Below are 27,105 nucleotides of genomic sequence, written 5' to 3' on the forward strand. Positions count from 1 at the left end.
TCCACAAGTCCTCTAGCATAGTAGCCATAGATGAGACATGTTATAGTTTGGGTTCAACAGTTATGTCTTTGATGCTCTTAAGTAATATACATAGGTTGAATTTTTTAAATAGTCATAGGATATCCTGTATAGTTCATCAAGCAGTTATATCCTATTTTATTAAAAGAATGGGAAGTCTGTTTATTATCCACTCTAAAAATAGAATCCAACTCTTTTTACTTTATGAAAAAGTATCATTTAGTCATTTTGATATCCCCTCTACGGAGCATGTACACACACCACACTTAATACAGGTTTGATGAATGATTGAATGGGATATGTTCTAAGATTGTATCTTCTAAAAGTCATTATAAGCTAGCTCCTCAATAGTAACTGACGTATTTTCTAGAAATGAGTGCTATTGCATGTTATAGAATATAAATAGGGAAAGAGTCCTAAAAGATTCACATTATTGTTTTGTATTTTGTCTTTGCTCTTGGATGAAAATGTAATGTTTTCCTTCAAATATTTACAGGAGAATGAAGAATTAGACTGGAATTTATTGAAACCAGATATCTATGCCACAATTATGGATTTCTTTGCATCTGGCTTACCTTTAGTTACTGAAGAAACACCTTCAGGAGAAGCAGGTAATATGTTGGGAATTAATATTTAGCTTTTTTAAAAAATTGTTCTGGTTTCTTCACATTTGTCTTGATTTCTGAAAGCATGGGAAACAGATTTTTGTCATTATACTTTATTGAGCGCTGGAACCAATTCCAGAGGGGATAAAACCTCATGTATACTAGTTTTACCCATCATTTTATAAAATGTGTGTTTACATGGAATATATTATAAAAAACTAAAACTTTCAACTATAAAAATTTCAAACTACTATTATTTGTTATAATATTTATCATATTATAGTATAGTATAATATAACATAATATTTTATTGTTTTCAAAATAATATAATGCTCACCAGCTTGCCCTTCTCTCAGATTTAACAGAAGTTTAACTTTCTGCCTTAATTACTTTAGAATAATTTCTAAACACACTATTAAAGATAATAACGACCCCAGTTTTCTTGCCTGGAGAATCCCATGGACAGAGGAGCCTGGGGGGTTGCAGTCCCCCCAGGGGTGCTGCAAAGAGTCGAACACGACTGAGTGACTAAGCATGCACGTGTGCACATATGTCTACACACACACACACAAACATTTGTATAATCACCTTTAAATGGTACAGTTTAACTTCTAGATATATACTCTAAATGAGTCTGATAAATGTACACAAGACAACATGTGGAAGCATATTTCAATATGTTCATTGAAATATTTTAAAAATATATTAGCAGTTAAAAGGAGTGAACTTGATTAGGAGATACCAATGTGAAAAGAAATGCAAAAAAGCGAAATGGCTGTCTGGGGAGGCCTTACAAATAGCTGTGAAAAGAAGAGAAGCGAAAAGCAAAGGAGAAAGGAAAGATATAAACATCTGAATGCAGAGTTCCAAAGAATAGCAAGAAGAGATAAGAAAGCCTTCTTCAGCAATCAATGCAAAGAAATAGAGGAAAACAACAGAATGGGAAAGACTAGGGATCTAGTCTTCAAGAAAATCAGAGATACCAAAGGAACATTTCATGCAAAGATGAGCTCAATAAAGGACAGAAATGGTATGGACCTAACAGAAGCAGAAGATATTAAGAAGAGATGGCAAGAATACACAGAAGAACTGTACAAAAAAGATCTTCAGGGCCCAGATAATCACGATGGTGTGATCACTGACCTAGAGCCAGACATCCTGGAATGTGAAGTCAAGTGGGCCTTAGAAAGCATCACTACAAACAAAGCTAGTGGAGGTGATGGAATTCCAGTTGAGCTATTCCAAATCCTGAAAGATGATGCTGTGAAAGTGCTGCACTCAATATGCCAGCAAATTTGGAAAACTCAGCAGTGGCCACAGGACTGGAAAAGGTCAGTTTTCATTCCAATCCCAAAGAAAGGCAATGCCAAAGAATGCTCAAACGACTGCACAATTGCACTCATCTCACATGCTAGTAAAGTAATGCTCCAAATTCTCCAAGTCAGACTTCAGCAATATGTGAACCGTGAACTTCCTGATATTCAAGCTGGTTTTAGAAAAGGCAGAGGAACAAGAGATCAAATTGCCAACATCCGCTGGATCATAGAAAAAACAAGAGAGTTCCAGAAAAACATCTATTTCTGCTTTATTGACTATGCCAAAGCCTTTGACTGTGTGGATCACAATAAACTGTGGAAAATTCTGAAAGAGATGGGAATATCAGACCACCTGATCTGCCTCTTGAGAAATTTGTATGCAGGTCAGGAAGCAACAGTTAGAACTGGACGTGGAACAACAGACTGGTTCCAAATAGGAAAAGGAGTTCGTCAAGGCTGTATATTGTCACCCTGTTTATTTAACTTATATGCAGAGTACATCATGAGAAACGCTGGACTGGAAGAAACACGAACTGGAATCAAGATTGCCGGGAGAAATATCAATAACCTCAGATATGCAGATGACACCACCCTTATGGCAGAAAGTGAAGAGGAGCTCAAAAGCCTCTTGATGAAAGTGAAAGTGGAGAGTGAAAAAGTTGGCTTAAAGCTCAACATTCAGAAAATGAAGATCATGGCATCTGGTCCCATCACTTCATGGGAAATAGATGGGGAAACAGTGGAAACAGTGTCAGACTTTATTTTTTTCGGCTCCAAAATCACTGCAGATGGTGACTGCAGCCATGAAATTAAAAGACGCTTACTCCTTGGAAGGAAAGTTATGACCACCCTAGATAGCATATTCAAAAGCAGAGACATTACTTTGCCAACAAAGATTCGTCTAGTCAAGGCTATGGTTTTTCCTGTGGTCATGTATGGATGTGAGAGTTGGACTGTGAAGAAGGCTGAGCACCGAAGAATTGATGCTTTTGAACTGTGGTGTTGGAGAAGACTCTTGAGAGTCCCTTGGACTGCAAGGAGATCCATTCTGAAGGAGATCAGCCCTGGGATTTCTTTGGAAGGAATGATGCTAAAGCTGAAACTCCAGTACTTTGGCCACCTCCTGCGAAGAGTTGACTGATTGGAAAATACTCTGATGCTGGGAGGGATTGGGGGCAGGAGGAGAAGGGGACGACAGAGGATGAGATGGCTGGATGGCATCACTGACTCGATGGACGTGAGTCTGAGTGAACTCCGGGAGTTGGTGATGGACAGGGAGGCCTGGCGTGCTGCGATTCATGGGGTCGCAAAGAGTTGGACACTACTGAGCGACTGATCTGATCTGATGTGATCTGATGTGAAAAGATATAAAAAATATTAAGTGGTAAAAGGAGACTGAAGTGTTTATTTACAGATTCTTAACAAATATACCATTTATGCAGATTTTAAATAATACATGAAATAGTTACATGTATTCTTGATAGGTATATATGTAAAACTGATATATCATTTTGAGAGCCTTTGACTACCTCTGCCAAAATGTAAAAAAACACAAGGCTGTTGACCCAACACTAGAAATTTACCTCATAGATATATTTGCAAAAGTGCACTGATGAATACTTTACACAAACACATCAGTAGCAGGATTGTTAGAAATAGCAGCAAACTGGAAACAAATGATTTAAAAACTAGCCAAAAGAAGACAAATTCATATAAAAATCACTATGCATTTATTTTGAAAATTGAGCCACATCTTTATATGCTGATACAGAAAAACCTTTTAGGTCTATATTAAATAGAAAAAGGAGAAGGCAATGGCACCCCACTCCAGTACTCTTGCCTGGAAAATCCCGTGGACAGAGGAGCCTGGTGGGCTGCAGTCCATGGGGTCGCTAAGAGTCAGGCACGACTGAGCGACTTCACTTTCACTTTTCACTTTCATGCATTTGAGAAGGAAATGGCAACCCACTCCAGTGTTCTTGCCTGGAGAATCCCAGGGACAGGGGAGCCTGGTGAGCTGCCGTCTATGGGGTCGCACAGAGTCGGACACGACTGAAGTGACTTAGCAGCAGCAGCAGCAAATAGAAAAAAGCAAGATACATAACAGTGAATGTAAATATAGACATGTAAATGTAAACATGTACTAGAAGGAGGGTATATACTAAACTAATGATAGCAGTTGCCTATAGAAGTGATGATGGCAAAAGGAACTTAGGTTTGCTGATGTAAGAGAATTTTAACTTAATTGTATTCTGTTTATTTAAAAAAATCAAAGTTGATATAATTTAATATTAATATGTTGGTATTTATATTGTTGCCAGAATCCTAGTGTCTGTCGCAATGTAATTTGAATTAGCTGTATTTTTAGTTTTCCCAATGATAAAAGAGATTTTTTTCCAACTAAATGTAAAACCCATAAAGATAGACATATGTGAAGATCTATATATAACCTTACAAAGTAAAAAGGAAAACAAAAATGGACTTTGCTGGTGGTCCAGTGGTTAAGAATCAGCCTGCCAATGCAGGGGATGTAGATTTGATCACCGGACTGGGAACATTCCACATGTCTCGGATCAGCTAAGCCCCTGCACCACAGCTGCTGAGCCCATGCACACTAAAGGCTGTGCTCCAAAACAGAGAAGCCACCGCAGTGAGAAACTCATGCAGCACAACTGGATAGTAGCGCCTGCTCCCTGCAGCCAGAGAAAGCCCGTGTGCAGCAACGAAGACCCAGTGTAGCTAAAAATAAAAAATTAAATAAATTTTCTAGAAAAGAAAAAAATGAAAAAAACGAGGTTTTTGTTCAGATTTGTAGAACATTTTAGAATTTCCATAAGGCTTATATCTGTACTTAGTATGATTGTCATCATGAAAACCACTAAATTGAGGGGTTAAAAATTTAACTTAAAAAGTAGTTAAAAAAGACTTAAAAAGTGCCTTTTTGTCTCAAAGTTTTCATCAGGATCCAGGCAATGTCTTTTCTTTGCTCCTTTTCAATCCTTGAGAAGGATGAAAGTTTACAAATATATTGACCAAAAAATTAAAACCCTAACATCATTAGTAGATCATGTTATTTCAGTATATTCACAGTTATCACCATGTTGATCAGTGCACCTTAGTTTTTCTTCAGAGAATCAAATGAATGATCCTTCCATTTTCCCCCTATCACTTATTTCACTATACCAAGTTGCATGTTCTATGCTTTTTTTAATGAGACATTAAGTTAAAGTCACTTTATTTTAATATTTGTACTTGCATGGATATAACATTTCTTTTGTTGATATGTTTTATTTGTAATTGTTTCTAGGATCTGAAGATGATGATGAAGTTGTGGCAATGATTAAGGAATTGTTAGATACTAGAATACGGTATGTGTTCATCTTTCTACCTGAGATCAGATACACTACAGTGTAGCAATAAATTTTTGGTTGTCTCTGAGGTTGTAGTAGAGTTCCAAAACAAGTATAAGTTAATGTAAACAAAATAGGTAACCACAGAAATTGAATTCTAAAGTCTGCAGTTTCTTTACCATCTGAGCCACCAGGAAAGGTCCCTCCAAAATGTATAACACTCTGTCTAAATATAGTCAGTAATTTATGTAATTTATCTTTCATGGTCACTGTTTGGATTTGATATTATTATAATACCTAATTTCTTAGAAAGAAGAAAATGACTTAACAGTGTTTGGGAGAACTGTGAGGAGAGGAGTACCTCTTTTCAGGCTGCTGCCCCACTTTTGCTTATAGTAAACCAATGGTCCTGCTGAGAGTTCCAAAAAAATCTAGGTAAAATACACAAAAAGTTTGTTGTTGGACAGTATGATATAGCTGCCAAAGCAAATAAGATTCTGTAGAGAGGGGAAGCACACTGAAGCTTCTCTTGGGGTATTTACTCATTCTTGGTGTGAGGTTAGAGTATGAGAAGGTGGGCAAAGAGCAGCCATTGAGAAACAGAGAAACTGTGTTAACTTTCAGCAAATTTGTTGAGATTTGGAAGAATGAAGCTTTGACTTTAAGGAGCAAGACCCCAGAGGAAAGAAAAATGTAAGCCTCAGCACTCAGAGCTTCTCCCCACAAGGCACTTAGTTGTTTTTAGCTGTGAAAGGAAAGAGACTAAGTGAAACAAAAGACAGTTGAAAACCTGAGCAGAGTTTTGGCAGTTTTATGGTGCTGGGAGTGATAAAACTTGGAGTTTAGTATCTGTCAAGGAGGGTGGGGCCTCAAAGAACATCCAGGCTCTTAGTTGGGTTCTCTAGAGGACTATACCGTTGAAAGAGAGAAGCCAGAGGTAGACCAAGCCTTGTGAAACTATAGGCCAGTATTGAATGAACTTAATTCCACAGAGGGTTAAGCTGGTGCCACAAGATAGGATGAACCCTTTCTAGTATAATATAATCCCAAGTCACTTTAGTTCTTCATATTCGTTGTCCATCATTTATTGCCCCCCAAATTACTAGGCATAGAATTTGGAAACTGAACCAACAGAAAATAAAACAAATCCATTGATAACCTAGATGTGAGAGTTATCAGACATGATCTTTAAAATGATTGTGAATAAAACGTTAGAGAAAACAGAAAGTCAGATGAATTTCATCAGAAGACTGGAATCTATAAGAAAAAGTAATTCTGAAACTAAAATATACAATAGCTAAACTTAAGAACTCATTAGGTTAGTTGAATGTCACACTGGATTCTGTTGGAGAGAAGATTAATGTACTGGAATATTTTAATAGGGCAGTAGGAAATATCCAGTTAAAGCACAGAAAAGAGAATGGAAAATACAGCCAAAAAAAAAATGATAGACATAGAATATGTGACAAAAAAAGTCTCACAATATCCTGTAGACCTTTTAATATATGTAGAATTTAAATATGTGACAAAAATATAACGTGCTAAGTATAAGAGTAAGTGTTCTTCATTCTTGGCATATCTGGGAATTAATAACAGTATAATGTATTTTGCTGAGCTGTGTGTGCTCAGTTGGGTCCGACTCTTTTGAGACCCCATGGACTGTAGCCTGCCAGGCTCCTCTGTCCATGGGATTTTCCTGGCAAAGAATACTGAATTGGGTTGCCATTTCCTTCTCCAGTGGATCATCCCAACCCAGGATCAAACTCACATCTTCTGCGTTGGCAGGCGAATTTTTTACCACTGAGCCACCTGGGAAGTGTGCACTAATCTGTATTCAGTTCAGTTCAGTTCAGTCGCTCAGTCGTGTCCGACTCTTTGTGACCCCATGAATCGCAGCACGGCAGGCCTCCCTGTCCATCACCAACTCCCGGAGTTCACCGAAACCCCTGTCCATCGAGTCGGTGATGCCATCCAGCCATCTCATCCTCTGTTGTCCCTTCTCCTCCTGCCCTCAATCCCTCCCAGCATCAGAGTCTTTTCCAATGAGTCACCTCTTCACATGAGGTGGCCAAAGTATTGGAGTTTGTATATAGGTTAATTAACAAGAAATAAAATTGTCAGATTGCCTGTTGAAAAAAGCTATATACTGCCTATAAGGACAGTATCTTAACTATAACTTAACTATAAGGACAAAGAAAGGTTGAGTAGAAAGATGGAGAAATATATAGCATGCAAAGAATGGATAAGAGAAAGCTGGTATAGTTGTACAGATATCAGACAAAATATACTTTATAGCTAAAGACATTACTAGCAATAAAGAGAAATCTTTCATAATAATAAAACGGTAATTTCTGTGAGGAATATACACTAATTTTAAGCATATGCATCTAATAAGAGCTTCAGAATAGATGAAGAATATTTGACAGAACTAAAATGAGAAATAGATAATCCACAATTACAGTGGAAGACCAACACATCTCTCTTAGAACAAGTAGAGCAAACACATACAATGATGAGTAAAAATACGAATGTTTTATACACGTGATTAACAAACCTGACTAAATTGTCACACATGAAACATTACACCCAACAATAACAAAGTGCTTATTTTTTTTCAAGTGTACATGGAAGATTTACTAAACGGGACTATATTCTAAATCATAAAGCAAGCTTGAACAAATTTTCTGGATTGAAATCATTGAAAATATTATTTTCTATAGTTAGATTAAGCTAGATGTCAATTACCAAAAGGTATCTACATAATCTATATATATTTGGAAACTAAACAGTGCTCTTCAAAAACACCAATGGTCAACAAAGAAATCGCAAAGGAAATTTAAAATAGAGTTTTTGCATGACCTTTGGATAGGCAAAATTTTTTTTTTGCAAGCCATAAGAAAACTTAAGAGAAAGACATATAAAGTAGACTATAATAAAAATAAGACTTCTTCGTCAAAAGATATCACTTACCATGAAGAAGCAAAGCACAGATTAGAAGACATTGATAATATGTATGTCAGAATATATTTAAAATCTCTTACATAATGTTAAGAAAAAGACAATCAAATAGAGACTGGAGCAGTCTCTTCACAAAAGCACTGGAGTAACAATTCATGAAAAACAATAACCAAATGACAGTAAACATGAAAAAGTACTCAACCTCATTATAGATATTCAGATTAAAACTGTAATGAAATATCACTGCATATCCACTGGAATGATTAAAATTATTAAAACTGACAACACCAATTGTTGGCAAGTTTGCAGGGCAACAGGAACTCTCGTGTACTGCTGGTGGGAATATAAGTTTAAATAACTTTGGGAAACTGTTTGGCAGTAGCTACTAAATCTGGACATAAGCCTATTCTTGGTGAGCAGTTTCACTCTTGGGTACATTCTTAGTTGTAGTTTATTAGTATGCCATATGGAGAAGGCAATGGCAACCCACTCCAATACTCTTGTCTGGAATATCCCATGGATGGAGGAACCTGGTAGGCTGCAGTCCATGGGGTCGCTAGGAGTGGGGCACGACTGAGTGACTTCACTTTCACTTTTCACTTTCATGCACTGGAGAAGGAAATGGCAACCCACTCCAGTGTTCTTGCCTGGAGAATCCCAGGGATGGGGGAGCCTGGTGGGCTGCCGTCTCTGAGGTCGCACAGAGTCGGACACAACTGAAGTGACTTAGCAGAAGCAGCAGTATGCCATAGGATATTTGAAAAAATCTCCAAGCTGTGCCATTTGTAAAAGCCAAAAGCTGGTATTAACCCAGATGTCCATCAGCAATAGAATGAGTCCTTCTCTGGTGGTCCAGTGGCTAAGCTTCATACTCCCAGTGCAGGGGGCCCAGGTTCAATCCCCAGTCAGGGAACTAGATCCTACATGCTACAGCTAAGATCCAGAGCAGCCAAAGAGATAAATAAGTAAAAACTAGATATTAAAAAAAGAATAGATAAATTCTGGCATATTCACTTAATGGAATACTCTGCAGCAGTGAGATTGAATGAACTATTACTATATGCCACAATGTAGATGAGTCTTGCAAAGAGAAAAAGAAGCCAGATTAAAAAAGTTAATACTTTGTGCTTTCTAAATGAAATTTATGTTTATAAACTATAAAGTTAAAAAGCAGGCAGAATTTGTCAGTGGTGATAGCAGTTGGAATAATGGCTACCTTTGGTTGGGAGGAGTGGTAAAAAGGAAGAATAGGGGGGACTTCTGGGGTTCCAGTGTTCTGTTTCTTGGTCTAGAACATATATATGTTCAGTTTGTTAAAATATACTTAATTGATCTTACGTGATTTATGCATTTTTTTGAATTATTTATATTTCAATGAAAAGTTTTAACTGGAAAAAGAAAGCCAGCACATGTCAGTCTCCCTCCATTTACTTAAAAGAAGTGAATGAGTATATCTTAGGTAATCAGTATAATTATTAGGAAATTTGAAATCTTAAATGATAAATAAGATTAAAATGCAATAAGCAGATAAAGTTCTTGTATGAATGAATTGGCATTTTATCTGAAAGTTACAAATGAGACTAGCTACTAACTGTTGTTATTCTTGTTTATAAGAGTGGCTCTAACTTTGTGAATTTATTAATATAAAATCTAAGCTCTGTGTTGTATTTTTTCAATAAAAACATATTATTTTAAATATATCACAAATATTCTGTGTCTACAGGCCAACTGTGCAGGAAGATGGAGGAGATGTAATCTATAAAGGCTTTGAAGATGGCATTGTACAGCTGAAACTCCAAGGTTCTTGTACCAGCTGCCCCAGTTCAATCATTACTCTGAAAAATGGAATTCAGAACATGCTGCAGTTTTATATTCCAGAAGTAGAAGGCGTAGAACAGGTATGCCAATATTGTATGACAGTTTAGATTTAATATTAAAATGAAGTTTTTGGAAAGAAAAGAAATTCATGATGTGACATTTTCTTCAACTGCTATATCATTGTGTTACCATTATTATCAGGCTCCTTCTTTGAGAATTATCTTTATGTTAATAATTCCCTGCTGTTTGCTCAGCAGTTTTCCAAATATTACATGGTTTATTTTCTAACAACACGGTTTGTTAATATTAAATAAGTCACTTTCATTTTGTACTTGGGAAACAGAGGGCATATTGCTGTTCTGGCTGTAGAAAAATTATGAAAGGGAAACATCATGGAATTTTATAGATGACATTTACCAGTCTTCAGTGGAAGAGCTCTACTACTTCATATTTTTTTAATTAATTGATTAATATTTGGTTGCACTGAGTCTTTGTTGCTGTGTGTGGGGTTTCTCTAGTTGAAATGAGCAAGGGCTACTCTTCATTTTGGTGCACAGGCTTCTCATTGAGGTGGCTTCTCATGTCGCAAAGTGTGGGCTCTTGGGCATGCAGACTGCAGTAGTTGGGGCTCATAGGCTCCAGAGCACAGGCTCAATAGTTGTGGCTCACAGATTTAGTTGCTTCACAGCATGTGGGATCCTCTCGGACCAGGGACTGAACCTGGATCCCCTGCATTGGCAGGTGGATTCTCATCCACTGTACCATGAGGGGAGCCCCTCCACTACTTCACATTTAAATACTTCTTGTTCTTAAACATGCAGGCAAGAAGCCCTTCAAAGAATCATACTTTGTTGTACAAAGTACAGTTACAGATAGAGTTTTAGAGCTTTATTTATAGCCTGATGTCGACATTTTTTTCCTGCCCAAAGATATCTAAGGAATATAGTACCAGTATTTTTCTCAGCAGTAATAGTGACCTTCACTGCTGTAATTCTCAACCAAGAGGCAAGGCCTTCTGGAGAGCCATTATCAAGGAAGGAAAGAGAATATGAAAATTAAAAATTTGAAAAAAAAATGCTTCAGGTAATTCTGTGCCTTTAAGGAGAAGGCATCATCTCTCAGCTCCTGTGAGACTCACTCTTTTCTGGGCAGTACTTAAACCTGTCCCTGTGGTACAACACATGCCATCTCCTCTTTGAAGTTCTTATTAGTTCTTCAGTTGGAGTTAAGCCCTTCTTTGGTGCAAAGCTTCTGTGTGTCTGTTTCAGCTTTCTGGTAATGGATAATTCCTTGAGAGATTTATAATCATACCTAGGTCTCTGTGTTCTTCTGTAACAGCCTTGTGTGTTGTACATGTTTACCTAGTTTTCGTTAAATATTTAGAAACATTATTCCAAATTTAGGAATATTTTGCCTAAAATAGAAGTTGATTGACAAAATTTTTTTGATTGGATATTGCTGAGATTGCATATAAAAATATCAGTTCCTTGAAAGTAAATATCCATTTTTTATTCAGTGCAAAAGAAACTATGAGGGAATTGATTGTCTCAGATCAGAACCAGATTCATCTAGATTTAAAAAAAATTAATTTTGGCCCCATTATCCTCTGTATGCCTTTTTAAAAAAATAGCTAACACTTTGCTAGATTGACAAGGGAAGGTTTTTATTCACTTGTCCAGGGTTGGGTGATGAATTGGCAGTAGGATTATAAACCTGAGTTGGTTTTAATTATAGTAGGTGTGGCTAAGAAAAAAAATAGTCTTAGGTTTATATAACCCTTTTCTTTTCCAGAGGAGTTGGTTTTTATTATCTGAGTAATATATTAACTCATGAAAAGATACTAATCCTTTTATTTTTTCCTTCGAGTATTCATTAGTATTTTTCCGTAACTTAACTTGAAATGAAAATCTTCATATTTTTCTAAGGTTTAAAATGAACTTTTATCTGAGTAAGACCAACGTGATTAGTTGCTAGTATATTTTCTAGCAACTATAAAGGTATAATCTCTTTACCATTTTTAGGGATTCATTTTTCTAATACATATTTTTGCAATAGCAATTTGGTATATTTCCCTAGGACTATGCTTAAGGAAATAAGATGCTTTTGAAATAAAAACAAAAGAAGTCAATTCTGTATATTAGTCATAGAGCTAGGAAATACCAGTTCATCATGATGGTCCTCTATGTCCACCTGAGACTCTGCTTTTGGAAACCTCCTTTGGAACAAGGAACACAGACCAATGTTTTAATTAACTTGCTGCCCAATATGCTACTGGAGATCAGTGGAGAAATAACTCCAGAAAGAATGAAGGGATGGAGTTAAAACAAAAACAAGACTCAGTTGTGGATGGGACTGGTGAAGAAGCAAGGTCTGATGCTGTAAAGAGCAATATTGCATAGGAACCTGGAATGTTAGGTCCATGAATCCAGGCAAATTGGAAGTGGTCAAACAGGAGATGGCAAGAGTGAATATCGACATTCTAAGAATCAGTGAACTAAGATGGACTGGAATGGGTGAATTTAACTCAGATGACCATATCTACTACTGTAGGCAGGAATCCCTTAGAAGAAATGAAGTAGCCATCATAGTCAACAAAAGAGTCCGAAATTCAGTACTTGGATGCAATCTCAAAAATGATAGAATGATTTCTGTTTGTTTACAAGGCAAACCATTCAATATCATGGTAATCCAAGTCTATGCCTTGACCAGTAACACTGAAGAAGCTGAAGTTGAATGGTTTTATGAAGACCTACAAGACCTTTTAGAACTAACACCTAAAAAAGATGTCCTTTTCATTATAGGGGACTGGAATGCAAAAGTAGGAAGTCAAGAAATACCTGGAGTAGCAGGCAAATTTGGCCTTGGAGTACAGAATGAAACAGGGCAAAGGCTAATAGAGTTTTGACAAGAGAATGCACAGGTCATAGCAAACGCCCTCTTCCAACAACACAAGGGAAGACTTTTTACATGGACATCACCAGATGGTCAACACCGAAATCAGATAGATTATATTCTTTGCAGGCAAAGATGGAGAAGCCCTATACAGTCAGCAAAAACAAGACCAGGAGCTGACTGTGGCTCAGATCATGAACTCCTTATTGCCAAATTCAGACTTAAAGAAGGTGGGGAAAACCACTAGACCATTCAGGTATGACCTAAATCAAATTCCTTATGACTATACAGTGGAAGTGAGAAATAGATTTAAGGGACTAGATCTGATAGACAGAGTGCCTGACCAACTATGGACTGAGGTTCCTGACATTGTACAGGAGACAAGAATCAAGACCATCCCCAAGAAAAAGAAATACAAAAAGCAAAATGGCTGTCTGAGGAGGCCTTACAAATAGCTGTGAGAAGAGAAGTGAAAAGCAAAGGAGAAAAGGAAAGATATACCCATTTGAATGCAGAGTTCCAAAGAATAGCAAGAAGAGATAAGAAAGCCTTCCTCAGTGATCAATGCAAAGAAATAGAGGAAAAAAACAGAATGGGAAAGACTAAAGATCTCTTCAAGAAAGTTAGAGATACCAAGGGAACATTTCATGCAAAGATGGGTTCAGTAAAGGACAGAAATGGTATGGACCTAACAGAAGCAGAAGATACTAAGAATAGGTGGCAAGAATACACAGAAGACCTATACAAAAAAGATCTTCCCGACCCAGATAATCACGATGGTGTGATCACTCACACTCACCTAAAGCCAGACATCCTGGAATGTGAAGTCAAGTGGGCCTTAGGAAGCATCACTACAAACAAAGCTAGTGGAGGTGATGGAATTCCAGTTGAACTATTGCAAATCCTAAAAGATGGTGCTGTGAAAGTGTTGCACTCAATCTGCCAGCAAATTTGGAAAACTCAGCAGTGGCCACAGGACTGGAAAAGGTCAGTTTTCATTCCAATCCCAAAGAAAGGCAATGCCAAAGAATGCTCAAACTACCACACAACTGCACTCATCTCACACGCTAGTAAAGTAATGCTCAAAATTCTCCAAGCCAGGCTTCAGCAATATGTGAACCATGAACTTCGAGATGTTCAAGCTGGTTTTAGAAAAGGCAGAGTAACCAGAGATCAAATTGCCAACATCTGCTGGATCATCGAAAAAGCAAGAGAGTTCCAGAAAAACATCAATTTCTGCTTTATTGACTATGCCAACACCTTTGACTGTGTGGATCACAATAAACTGTGGAAAATTCTGAAGGAGATGGGAATACCAGACCACCTGACCTGCCTCTTGAGAAATCTGTGTGCAGGTCAGGAAGCAACAGTTAGAACTGGACATGGAACAACAGACTGGTTCCAAATAGGAAAAGGAGTACGTCAAGGCTATATATTGTCACCCTGCTTATTTAACTTCTATGCAGAGTACATCATGAGAAACGCTGGGCTGGAAGAAGCGCAAGCTGGAATCAAGATTGCCGGGAGAAATATCAATAACCTCAGATATGCAGGTGAAACCACCCTTATGGCAGAAAGTAAAGAAGAAGCAAAGAGCCTCTTGATGAAAGTGAAAGAGGAGAGTGAAAAAGTTGACTTAAAGCTCAACATTCAGAAAACTAAGATCATGGCATCCAGTCCCATCACTTCATGGCAAGTAGATGGAGAAACAGTGGAAACAGTGGCTGACTTTATTTTGGGGGGCTGCAAAATCCCTGCAGATGGTGATTTCAGCCATAAAATTAAAAGATGCTTATTCCTTGGAAGAAAAGTTATGACCCACCTAGATAGCATATTAAAAAGCAGAGGCATTAGTTTGTCTACAAAGGTCCATCTAGCCAAGGCATTGGTTTTCCAGTGGTCATGTATGGATGTGAGAGTTGGACCATAAAGAAAGCTGAGTGTCAAAGAATTGATGCTTTTGAACTGTGGTGTTGGAGAAGACTCTTGAGAGTCCCTTGGACTGCAAGGAGATCCAACCAGTCCATCCTAAAGGAGATTAGTCCTGGGTGTTCATTGGAAGGACTGATGTTGAAGCTGAAACTCCGGTACTTTGGCCACCTGATGCGAAGAGCTGACTCATTTAAAAAGACCCTGATGGTGGGAAAACTTGAGGGCGGGAGGAGAAGGGGATGACAGAGGATGAGATGGGTGGATGGCATCACCGACTCAATGGACATGCGTTTGGGTAGATTCCAACAGTTGGTGATGGACAAGGAGGCCTGGTGTACTGCGGTTCATGGGGTTGGAAAGAGTCAACACGACTGAGCGACTGAACTGAACTGAACCGAATATTCAGTTTGCTTTTATGTTGCTAGAATATCAGATTTTTATGTAAACCTTGTGCTTTGGGGCTGTTGATAGATTTATTCTTACTGGATTGGTATGTACTGTTGCAGAGTATTTTAGGTAAGCAAGTAATATTAAAATCATGAAAATAGCAATTTCTACTCCTTAATTCTGTATTTTTTGTTTGTTTGTTTGTTGTTTGTTTTAGGTTATGGATGATGAATCAGATGAAAAAGAAGCAAACTCACCTTAAACTCATTTGAGTTTTCTGTGGGCCCTGCAGTTGGACTTGTTGATAATATGTACTAAGCTTTTATTATTAATCTGCTAAGCAACTTGAGGATTAATAAAATATGTCCTTTCTTCAGAGAATGATATATAAATATTGCATGTTTGCTTTACCTCATATGAGTTATTTATAACATCCTGAATCATCTTCTGTACACGTGGATTTTGTCCAGGGATATTTTTATTTTTGTTCTTCATTTCTCATGGTTCCTTCTTTGCATAATGTGTGAAGCAGTTTAAAATACATTCCCTACCCCCAATCTGAGTTATTTACTCTTTAAATACAGAAGTAAATAGGGAGAATCTTAAGATATTCTAAAATGGCTTCACTTTTTATGAGACGTTTTAAACTATTTTTACTGAACTTTTACCTTGTTAAACGCTAAACAATTTTAGTTTTAAAATGGTATCTGGTGACTTCCCTGGTGGTCCAGTGATTAAGAATCCACCTTGCAACGTAGGGGATGCATTTGGATACCTGATCAGGGAACTAAGACCCCACGTGCCACAGAGCACTTGAGCCTGCATGCCACAGTGAAAGATCCCAAGTCCTGCAACCAAGACCCCATACAGCCAAATAAATAAAATATTTTTTAAAAATGGTATCTGGCTAGTAGCTCCCAACGTAGTATCATGTAACTTCCCACTGAAAGACCAAAAAAAAAAAAAAAAGAAAAAGGATCACAATGCTGAAAACTGATAAAGAACTAAGTCCTAGAATGTGGACAAAATTTCTATTGATTACAAGACAGCAGGCTGAATTGAGAAAAACTGCTTTAGTGTGCCATGCCAGAAATTTCGACAGTTATCTTTCTATTAACATAATGCAAAGAGCCAACTCATTGGAAAAGACCCTGATGCTGGGAAAGATTGAAGGCAAAAGGAGAAGGGGGCAGCAGAGGATGAGATGGTTAGACAGCATCACCAACTCAATGGACATGAATTTGAGCAAACTCCAGGAGATAGTGAAGGACAGGGAAGCCTGGCTTGCTGCAGTCCATGGGGTTGCGATGAGTCAGACACAACTTAGCAACTGAACAAGAACAACTTTCTACGCCATGGGGGTAACTTTTCTCAGATGACCCAAATAGCAAATTACACGTCTCTCTTGTTTTTGATGGGGTTTCCCTGGTGGCTCTGATGGTAAAGAATCTGCCTGCAATGAGGGAGACCTGGGTTTATTCCTCAGTTGGGAAGATGCCCTGGAGAAGGGAACAGCTACCCACTCCAGTATTCTTGCCTGGAGAATTCCATGGACAGAGGAGCCTGGCAGGCTATAGTCCATGGGGTCACAGAGGCAGACAGGACTGAGTGACTTTCACTTTCACCTTCTTATTTTTCTATAGGAATTCAGAGACAGCAGTTCATAGACAGTACCAGGAAAGGAAACATAAGTACGTTGGATCTTTGGAACTTTCTTCCCCAAAAGTGTGGAGATTAACATAGGGATGGAAACAAAAAGAACTCCAGCATTTGTGAGTGGTGGAAAGAGAAGTTTTTATTTTTGTTCTTTTGGTTCATAGAACCGGGCATTGCGGTTGGAGAATTTGTTTCCTGAGCCATTATAGCGGAGAAGGCAATGACACCCCACTCCAGTACTCTTGCTGGAAAATCCCATGGATGGAGAAGCCTGGTAGACTGCAGTCCATGCGGTCACTAGGAGTCGGACACGACTGTGTAACTTTCAAGTAGACAACCTGAGTGACTTCACTTTCACTTTTCACTTTCATGCATTTGGAGAAGGAAATGGCAAGCCACTCCAGTGTTCTTGCCTGGAGAATCCCAGGGACATGGGAGCCTGGTGGGCTGCCGTCTCTGGAGTCACACAGAGTCGGACACGACTGAAGTGACTTAGCAGCAGCAGGAGCCATTATAGATGAATTTAGGTTAGACTTTGGGAATTACTTTGTAAGCTAGGCACAGTAACCTGCCCTTTAGCTGAAGCTACAGGAAATTGAAATTGTGGAGGAGATGCAGTTAATCAGTCTTGGGTCTGGCCACAAAATAAGTGGCTGAGTGGGGGTGGGAGATTCAGTTACTGGAATATAGGAACTCACAGAACTGAGAGGCCAAGTTATTGGAAAGATTCTCTACAAAACAGAGCAGCCATGAGGAACAAGGAGGAAAGGTGGAGAACGTTCTCAGCACACAAAGTGTTGTAATCAGAATCTGGAAGCTGTGAGATGTATTTGGGAACTGCAGGAAGCTAAGTAGGACTTGAGTGTGAAGTGGAAGGAAGGCCTTAGCTGGAATGGGGCAGAGGCAGGCAGTGCTTTGTGCGGACAGCACTGTAGAAGTTCTTGGCTGCCTACCCTTCTTTCAGCCAGAGAGTTTACACTGAGGCTTTCTTCTGACTGAGAGGTCTTCTCAGTTACCATTTGCTTGCCCTGTGCCCAGGGAAGATAGGTCTCAGCTCAGTCCCAGGGGATAAATTATGACTAGTCTAACTCAGTACATCTTAACTCCTTTTTTCTTTGCCAGTCATTAGTCTAAGTATGGACACAGTCATGTCTGACTCTTTGTGACCCCATGGACTATGCAATTTATGGAATTCTCCAGGCCAGAATACTGGAGTGGGTAGCCAGTCCCTTCTCCAGGGGGTCTTCCCAACCCAGGGATAGAACTCAGGTCTCTCTCATTGCAGGTGGATTCTTTACCAGCTGAGCCACCAGAGAAGCCTCTTAAGTATGGATACATGACCCAGCTCTGCCTGTGAACTGAAAGAGAAAGTCTATTAGAAAGTTCTGGAAAGATTGTCTTCCTTGATTGAGAGAGAAGGAAGTTTATATGTAAAGAAGGCTCTTTGCTTCTCCATTCCATTCCTCCCTGCTAGGTACACTGTAATATGAAGACTTGATGTCCAAGGCTCTGACAGTCAGCTTGTGATCATGAAAAGCCAGTTTGCTAAGAATGGCAAAGAAGAAGCGAAAAAAAAAGGAGATCTGGATATTTGAGGACTCTATTGACTTTTGAGCTAGTCCAGGAACCACCCATTTTCAGAGTATCATGTGAGATAAAAGGTTTTCTTGTTAAAGCTGCTGTTATCAATTACTCTCTCATTTGAAGCTGGTTGCCTTCTAACAAAGAACCTGGTAAATCATGGAGAACTTTGTAAGTAATTTTACTGCTTAATTATTTGTGGTAGACAGTGCCTAATGTTTGGAGAAGGCAATGGCAAGCCACTCCAGTACTCTTGCCTAGAAAATCCCATGGATGGAGGAGCCTGGTAGGCTGCAGTCCATGGGGTTGCTACAAGTCGGACGCGACTGAACGACTTCACTTTCACTTTTCACTTTCACACAATGGAGAAGGCAATGGCAACCCACTCCAGTGTTCTTGCCTGGAGAATCCCAGGGATGGCAGAGCCTGGTGGGCTGCCGTCTATGGGGTCTCACGGAGTCAGACACGACTGAAGCGACTTAGCAGCAGCAGCAGCAGCAGTGCCTAATGTTGATCCTAAAATGACAACAAATTTACATTTTTAACTGAGCCACTTTTTCAAATATTTTTTCAATCAAATATTAATTTAGGTTTAGATTAATCAGGTGATAGTTTTTCATTTTGAATATTTAAGTTATATTTAATTTCCTCCTCCCGGACAGCCACAAAGAAAGTAATCATTAGTTAGTTGTTTTTCACTAAAACAAAAAAATTAACCCCTCAAAATGTATAAAATTTTTGTTACATGAAATATTCTTGAAGGCACTTTATGGGATATTTTAATATGTATTTGAGACAGAGATTATTGGCCAAAAGTAAAGAGAGCACCTGGAGGATTTTTTACTAAACAAAATTAGGGTGTAGCCTATCATGGAAGGAGTAATTTCCCCCTCCACCTCTCTTGAGTTCTTATGAGTGGACACATAATTAAATTGATACAAGATAGATTAGCTGGAGAAAAAGAAAAAAATTTAATTCTTATAGATGTCTCATAGCAATGCGACCTAAGAAGTGGCCAAAGCAGTTGGCTTTTATATTTCCAGACAAAGTTGAGAGGAATTGACAGAACAAAGAAATGTAAGTTTGGGTGCTTAATTAGTAGGACTTCCCAGGTGGCTCAGTGTAAAGAATTTGCCTGCCAATGCAGGAGAGGCAGGAAACTGGATTCAGTCCTTGAGTTGGGAAGATTCCCTGGAGGAGGAAATGGCAACTCACCCCAGTATCCTTGCCTGTAAAATCCCACAGACAAAGGAGCCTGGCAGGGTTGCATTGAGCCAGACGTGACTGAGCACACAGGCTCAATTAGTAAGGAAGAAGTTTGGACTTGGGTGGGTAGTAAGGTAGAAAGGAAGTGACGAGGTTTGTTTAGATAACCTCCTGGTCCGAATTCCCTATCTCTACTGATAAGGATGTCTTCCTACCTCCCAGTACAGGAAGGGTACCTGTCACATGGAAGATTTATTTCCTGCTTTCAGGGAGACGAGAGGGTCAGTGAGTCCCTCTTGTAATGGCTATTTCTTAAGTAACTTGAATTCAAAATAATATGTCTTTGAGGCATATTTTGGGGTGCCTGCCTTGAGCCCCAACAAACCCTAAACAGAATAATGAGCAAAGTATATAAAAGTAGTAAACTTTCATTGTACATTCACTGTGTGACACTGTTGTAAGCACCTTATATTTATGAAGTCATTTAATCTTATGAGATCAGTAACTATTGTTGTTTCCATGAGGCACAGAGAAGAGAAGTACATATTCCATTGCCATAGAACTTAAGGGGAAAAGACAGGAACATGACCCCTGGGCATTCTGGTTGCAAAGCCTTTGCACAATACTGTACTATTTTGCCTTAAGGGAATTGAACCCATGTACCTTTCCTGAGTATTCCTATCTCAGGGAAGGGAAAAAGCATCTCTTGTCTCCATAGCTACTGCTTTCTAGTGGACAAATGTCTTTTCCATCTGTTATTTGCTCCAGACCATTACAGGCCAAAGCAGTGCATATGGTGGACAGTTTTAAATGCAGGAATATGAAGATAGCTGCTCTCCAGTCCATTGGGAATTTACATCCCTTTGTGAGGGTAAATTTACACTCCCAGCCTTATGCTCTGCTTCTCCACATCAGGATTATCAATGACAATTCCACAGGGTGCTTACAGTCTGCAGAATCCACTTTTGGAAGAAACTCCAGAAAACAGTATTTTTCGTCACTGTACATTTCTAGCTGTCTTTCAGCTCTAGGCAGCTCCTTAGAATGGTCCACTTTTATTTTGGCTCTGGTCACATCCTGCTGCTGCTGCTAAGTCACTTCAGTTGTGTCCGACTCTGTGCGACCCCAGAGACGGCAGCCCACCAGGCTCTGCCGTCCCTGGGATTCTCCAGGCAAGAACACTGGAGTGGGTTGCCATTTCCTTCTCCAGGTCACATCCTAGAGGACAGAAATAGACAGGCCCGGTTAATCTCATGGTGTCCAATTTGTTGACAATTTCTTGGCAGTAGAATGAGTTTCTTTCTAGCAGAGGAAGAAAACTTGCCCCAGGTTCTGCCTACTGCGGAAATTTGGAGCCACCCCTAGAGGGGAGTATTGGGAAGTGTGTTCATTGTTCATTCTAGTTGGAGTCAGTACCTCAAGTTTGTCCTCAAACCTGAGGAGTGGACATCTTTTGATTGTGTGTCTTTGGTGTCCCCTCATTCTTTTCATCCTTTCCTTTGAAGACCTACATTTTCCTGACTCCATGTGGCTCTGTCCAATCACCATGTCCTGCCTTCTTTGCAATGGAAGTGGGGCATGTGACTCACACTAGACCCATCAGAATCCTTGCCTAGAATATAAAAAATGAGGATGGAGAAGTAACCTCTTTCCCCTTGGACTGCAAGCTGGAAATAGGTGATTTCAGAACTGTGGGGGGTGGGGTGGGGGTCTTTTCCTTGTCCATGAGGTCACAGAGAGAGACAGAGTTCTGACAGTTTGTGTCCCTGGATATAGATGTACTTGAAACTCTGTATCTCTGTCCTTCCAATTACATTAGCCAATAAATCCCCTTCTTCAACTAGTTTGAGTTTCCTCTAGAAATTTAAAATAAATACATATATTCACACTGAGGAAATCAGTAAGATCAACCTCGGATGTATTAAGGTTCTCTAGAAAAACATAACTGTTAGGACAGACAGGGAGAGAGAGAGTGAGAGAGAAGGAGAGAGGGAGGGGAAAAGAGAGAAACAGAACTAATAGGAGCGATAGGAGAGAAAGTGAGAGAGGGAAGAAGGGAGAGAGTGAAATTCATTTTAAGGAAGTGGCTCATGCAGTCATGGAGGCTAGCGAGTCCAAAGCATGCAGGATGGGTTCCAGGCTGGAGACAGGGAAGAGCTGATGTTGCAATCCAACTCCAGTTCCGCTGGGGAATTCTTTCTAGCTCTTAGAGGCGGGTGTGTCAGTGTTTGTTCTGTTCAAACTTTTAACTAACTGGATGAGGCCCATCTACGTAATGGAAGGCAATGTGCTTTACTCAAAGTCCATTGAATATAAACATCCGGAATATAATATTTTACCAAATATCAGGGCACTCTAGTGCAACCAAATTGACACATAAAATCAACCATCACGGTGGGTAAAGTTTGCCTTCATCTCCAACTTCTTTCTGATTCCTTCTTCCATATCTCAGCCTCCTCTCTCCGGCATTACCACACCTAATTCCACACGCCCTTATGTTGTCCCTTTCTCGCCCAGTGTGGTAATTTGTCTGGGTGTTCTTGTCTGGAGAATCCCAGGGATGGGGGAGCCTGGTGGGCTGCTGTCTATGGAGTCGCATAGAGTCGGACACGACTGAAGTAACTTAGCAGCGGCAGCAGCCTTCCTTCTAATTTTAGAATTATCTTCACTTTATCCCCATCATAACTTGTATTTCCTCAGGGGTTTTTTTCACACCTGATATCCAAATGAAAATAATCCCATATTTTCACTCTAAAGTATAATGGATGATAATGACTTAATGTAGATCTCCTTGGGGAGGGAGTAGTGAGTAGTGTTCCACATTAAATATATATGTACAGGTAGAGTTCAGGAAATGTGATAGGGAAGAAGTGAAGGTAATTTTGCACAGGGAACTTGCTGATTCCCTTGTAATCTTATTTTGTGAGTAATTGTCTAGTTCTCTATAGTTAAGTCCTAACTACTTAATATTTGGTTCCCTTTTTAATGCTTCTTTTTTAAAAAGGGGAAATGCAAAGATGCAAAAGTTCAGGATTTTTCTTTAGGGAACTACCAATAGATTAAATATAGCTAGACCATAAGATGCTTGAATAGAACGGTGGGAGATGATGCTAATAAAACTGACAAGAGTGAGATCTGAATAACAAATGGTGTGTGCATAGGAATCTGGACTTAACCCTGCAGGTGAAGGATACCCACTGAATTGGAAGCAGAGAGAAACAGGATCTGATCTATATTTTTGAAAGATCACTCTGGTGTGAAGGTGTATAGGATGAACTGGGGCAGTGGTGGAACCAAAGGGGTTCACTAGAGGGGTCTTTCTGAGGCCACGACTGGTGCCTTCTGTTCTTCTGTTTGTTGCTTTCTTCTCATAGGCCTTTGTGGCTCAGCCTACTTCTTTTTCCTTTGATACTTGCTACCACCTTCTCTGTTCACTGAAGTACACTTCACAGAACTCCAGAAAAAGTGGGCTACACATGTTCTTGCTTCCTGTATTCTTTTAATGCACAGACTTTTAAAAATATTGAGATAGGGGCTTCTTTGGTGGTCCAGTGGTTAACAATCTGCATGCCAATGCAGGGGACACGTGTTCCATTCCTGTTCCAGGAAGATCCCACATGCCAAGGAGCAATAAGCCCATGGGCCACAGTTACTGAGCCTGTGCTCTCGGGCCTGTGTTTTGCAACAATAGAAGCCACCGCAATGAGAAGTCCATGCACCACAGTGAAGAGTAGCCCCTGCTTACTGCAACTAGAGAAAGCTTGTGTGCAGCAACAAAGACCCAGTGCAGCCAACAATAAAAGTTAATTAATTAAAAATATTGGGATATAATTGACATATATTCGTTTCAGGTGTATAAAATTATTGATTTGTACTTATTACAAATGATCAGCACAATAAGTCTAGGTGACATCCATCACCATACAGTTATAATTTTTGACCCTGGAGATGAGAACTTTTAATATCTTAGCAACTTTCAAATATATAATATGGTCTCATTAATTATAGTCACCATCCTGTACACTACATCCCCAGGACTTATTTATCTTATAACTAGAATTTTGTACCCAGGCCTTTTTAATTTTAGTAATTTATTGCTACTTATTGTTATAATCCAGATGAGGGATAACAAAAATCACAAACATGGGAGCATTTAAAAATCTTATAAAGCCATTTCAATTATGGTTCTTTGTTTCATTGGTAAAGACAATGAAATCTCTAATGGCCTTCAGCCCATCAGTTAGCATGGCAAGGAGAAGGCTGAGAACCATCATATTCAACAGGATCACTTATTTAACTTATATGCAGAGTACATCATGAGAAACTCTGGGCTGGAAGAAGCACAAGCTGGAATCAAGATTGCTGGGAGAAATATCAATAACCTCAGATATGCAGACGACACCACCCTTATAGCAGAAAGTGAAGAACTAAAAAGCCTCTTGATGAAAGTGAAAGTGGAGAGTGAAAAAGTTGGCTTAAAACTCAACATTCAGAAAACGAAGATCATGGCATCCGGTCCCATCACTTCATGGGAAATAGCTGGGGAAACAGTGGAAACAGTGTCAGACTTTATTTTTTGGGGCTCCAAAATCACTACAGATGGTGACTGCAGCCATGAAATTAAAAGATGCTTACTCCTTGGAAGGAAAGTTATGACCAACCTAGATAGCATTGAAAAGCAGAGACATTACTTTGCCAACAAAGGTTCATCTAGTCAAGGCTATGGTTTTTCCAGTGGTCATGTATGGATGTGAGAGTTGGACTGTGAAGAAGGCTGAGCGCCAAAGAATTGATGCTTTTGAACTGTGGTGTTGGAGAAGACTCTTGAGAGTCCCTTGGACTGCAAGGAGATCCAACCAGTCCATTCTGAAGGAGATCAGCCCTGGGATTTCTTTGGAAGGAATGATGCTAAAGCTGCAACTCCAGTACTTTGGCCACCTCATGTGAAGAGTTGACTCATTGGAAAAGACTCTGATGCTGGGAGGGATTGGGGGCAGGAGGAGAAGGGGATGACAGAGGATGAGATGGCTGGATGGCATCACTGACTCACTGGACGTGAGTCTGAGTGAACTCCAGGAGTTGGTGATAGACAGGGAGGCCTGGCGTGCTTCGATTCATGGGGTCGCAAAGAGTCGGACACGACTGAGCGACTGAACTAAACTGAACCATCCTTACTTTTTTTTTTTTTTGAGTTCAGTTAGTTCAGAACTTTCGTTCAGGAAAGAAAATCTTTTCCATTTCCTCAGATGTTTGAATTAGACCCAGATGTCCTGTTTCTTTCATAGACCATTTATTTTCTTCTCCTCCAGCCCTTATCCCCAAAGGTCCAGCTATGGCAAAGCTCTGTAGAGATGGGGGTCAGACAAAGTTCTTCTGTATCAGTGTCTTTTGACTGATGGTTACAAAGGCTCTTTGTTGCAGTGGGTGGGTGAGCTTGTTCAAGGTTGGGCTGGGAAAATATTGACCTTCAAAGTTTCTTCCTAGCAACTGGTGCATAAGCATCTTCCAAAATAGCTGTAGAACGGACAAGACAAATTGGTAGTCACGATAGATGAGCAAGCAAAAGAGGAAAGCCAGGGTCTGATAGATAATTAGTTTGAGCATGAGAACTTTGGTGACACTGGGTAACATTTTCTTTGTGGCATCAACGGGTTTTCTGGTGATGCACAAAAGTAATGTTCAAACTTTGGAATCGTACCTTCACTCCTTGAGTGAATATCACTAAGTAAATATCACTAAGATTTTGCCAGAATCTCTTAGATCACGGTTCTGAGGCTAATATGTACATGCATAGACTTTTTTGCCTCTTGAGTTAAAAAATGTGTAGTCTATTAACAAACAGCAAACAGCTCACTGTTTTTTAACTTTGCTATGGGTAATTAAGGAACCTATTTCAGGGCCTGAAATATTAAATGGCTTTCAGGTAAGAAGTACTTTAATTAGTTAAATGTGACATTTTCCTGTCTTCCTTTGAGAACAGTGATAAAAGGGCATCTTTTTCCTTTTTTGAAAACAAACAACTTTTTATTGAAGTATAGTTGATTTACAATGTTGGGTTAGTTTCAGGTGTACAGCAGTGATTCAGTTATATATATATATATATGTTGAATGTATTAATAGTTTCCTGTGCCATACAATATGTCCTTGTTGGTTATCTATTTTATCTATATTATATATTTTATATATAGCAGTGTGTGTATGTTAACCCCCAAATTCTAATTTATCCCTCCCCCCTTTCCTTTTTGGTAACCATAAGTTTGTTTTCTATGTCTGTGAGTCTAGTTTTGTAAATAAGTTCATTTGTATAATTTTTTAGATTCCACTTATAACTGATATCCTGTGATATTTATGCTTGTCTGATTTACTTCACTTAGTTTGATAATCTCTAGGACCATCCATGTTGCTGCAAATGGCATTATTTCATTCTTTTTATGGCTGAATAAAATTCCATCATATATATATATAGAGAGAGAGAGAGAGAAAGAGAGTATGTAATGGAATATAATGCACCTTCTTTATCCATTCATCTGTCGATAGACATTTAGATTGCTTCCATACTTTGGCTACTGTAAATAGTGCTGAACATTGGAGTGCACCGTATCTTTTTGAATTAGTGTTTTCATCTTTTACAGATACATGCTAAAAGGACATCTTTTTTCCTCTAAGAAAAACTGGAAAGCCCTTTGCATTTGATTAGATAACCAACCATAGAAAGTCAATTCTGCTAAGAACACAGGACTTTTCCCACTCATTCAGAAACATTTTTGATCTCTTACTTTGTGCTAGGGTATACTAGGTGCTGGGCATGCAAAGACTTGTTCTACTCTCAAGAAACTTAGCTTTGCAGGGAAATACTCAAAAAATCATAAAATATAGATGCATATTGCTTTAAATCCGGCAGCTCAAAGAATGAGAGGTTAATGAATAGGCTTAAGTCTCTCTGGGGAAGACAAAAAGGGTTTTCCCCAAGAAGCAGTACTTAGGCAGAGATGGGCTGGGGATTCCCTGAAGGTTAACTAATACATGCAAAAGATTGAGGATGTTGAGAAACTGCCCAGTTGAGAAACTACCTGTTCAGAGTGTAGAGGACTGAAAGGTAGAGTAGGAAGACATCAGTAGTGCGAGAGACGTGGAGTCAGAATATCATGTGGTATTCTGTATATAACACAAATTTTACTTGATTCTAATCTTGGCCATTAATTGAGTTATGATAGCACTCTACGTTTGACCAAAGATAGCATTTAAATCTTCTTAAAGCAAATGCTCAGGTAGTAAATTTTCAGAAACATCGTCTCTCTCTGATTAAGTCTCTCTTGGCAGGAATGGTGCATTAATTCATAGAATTAATCATTCATGAGCCCAAGCTAAGGCTGTCAAATCTAGGCA

The 27,105-nt window shown here is 39.1% G+C and overlaps 1 protein-coding gene across 3 annotated transcripts in view; it reads left to right on the top strand.

Moving 5' to 3' along the window:
* NFU1 (NFU1 iron-sulfur cluster scaffold) overlaps positions 1-15,657 on the top strand; it is a 28,964-nt gene extending 13,307 nt beyond the window's left edge. For all 3 annotated transcript variants that reach the window (XM_005893587.3, XM_070379344.1, XM_070379345.1), the window contains 4 exons: positions 515-629; positions 5,247-5,307; positions 9,971-10,145; positions 15,494-15,657. In XM_005893587.3, the coding sequence (XP_005893649.2) occupies positions 515-629; positions 5,247-5,307; positions 9,971-10,145; positions 15,494-15,538 (396 nt within the window). In that variant the 3' untranslated portion in view covers positions 15,539-15,657. The remainder of the gene's footprint in view (positions 1-514; positions 630-5,246; positions 5,308-9,970; positions 10,146-15,493) is intronic.
* Positions 15,658-27,105: the final 11,448 nt, after the last annotated feature.

The sequence above is a fragment of the Bos mutus genome, chromosome 11 (assembly GCF_027580195.1).
Source record: "Bos mutus isolate GX-2022 chromosome 11, NWIPB_WYAK_1.1, whole genome shotgun sequence".
NCBI classification, from domain to species: domain Eukaryota; kingdom Metazoa; phylum Chordata; class Mammalia; order Artiodactyla; family Bovidae; genus Bos; species Bos mutus.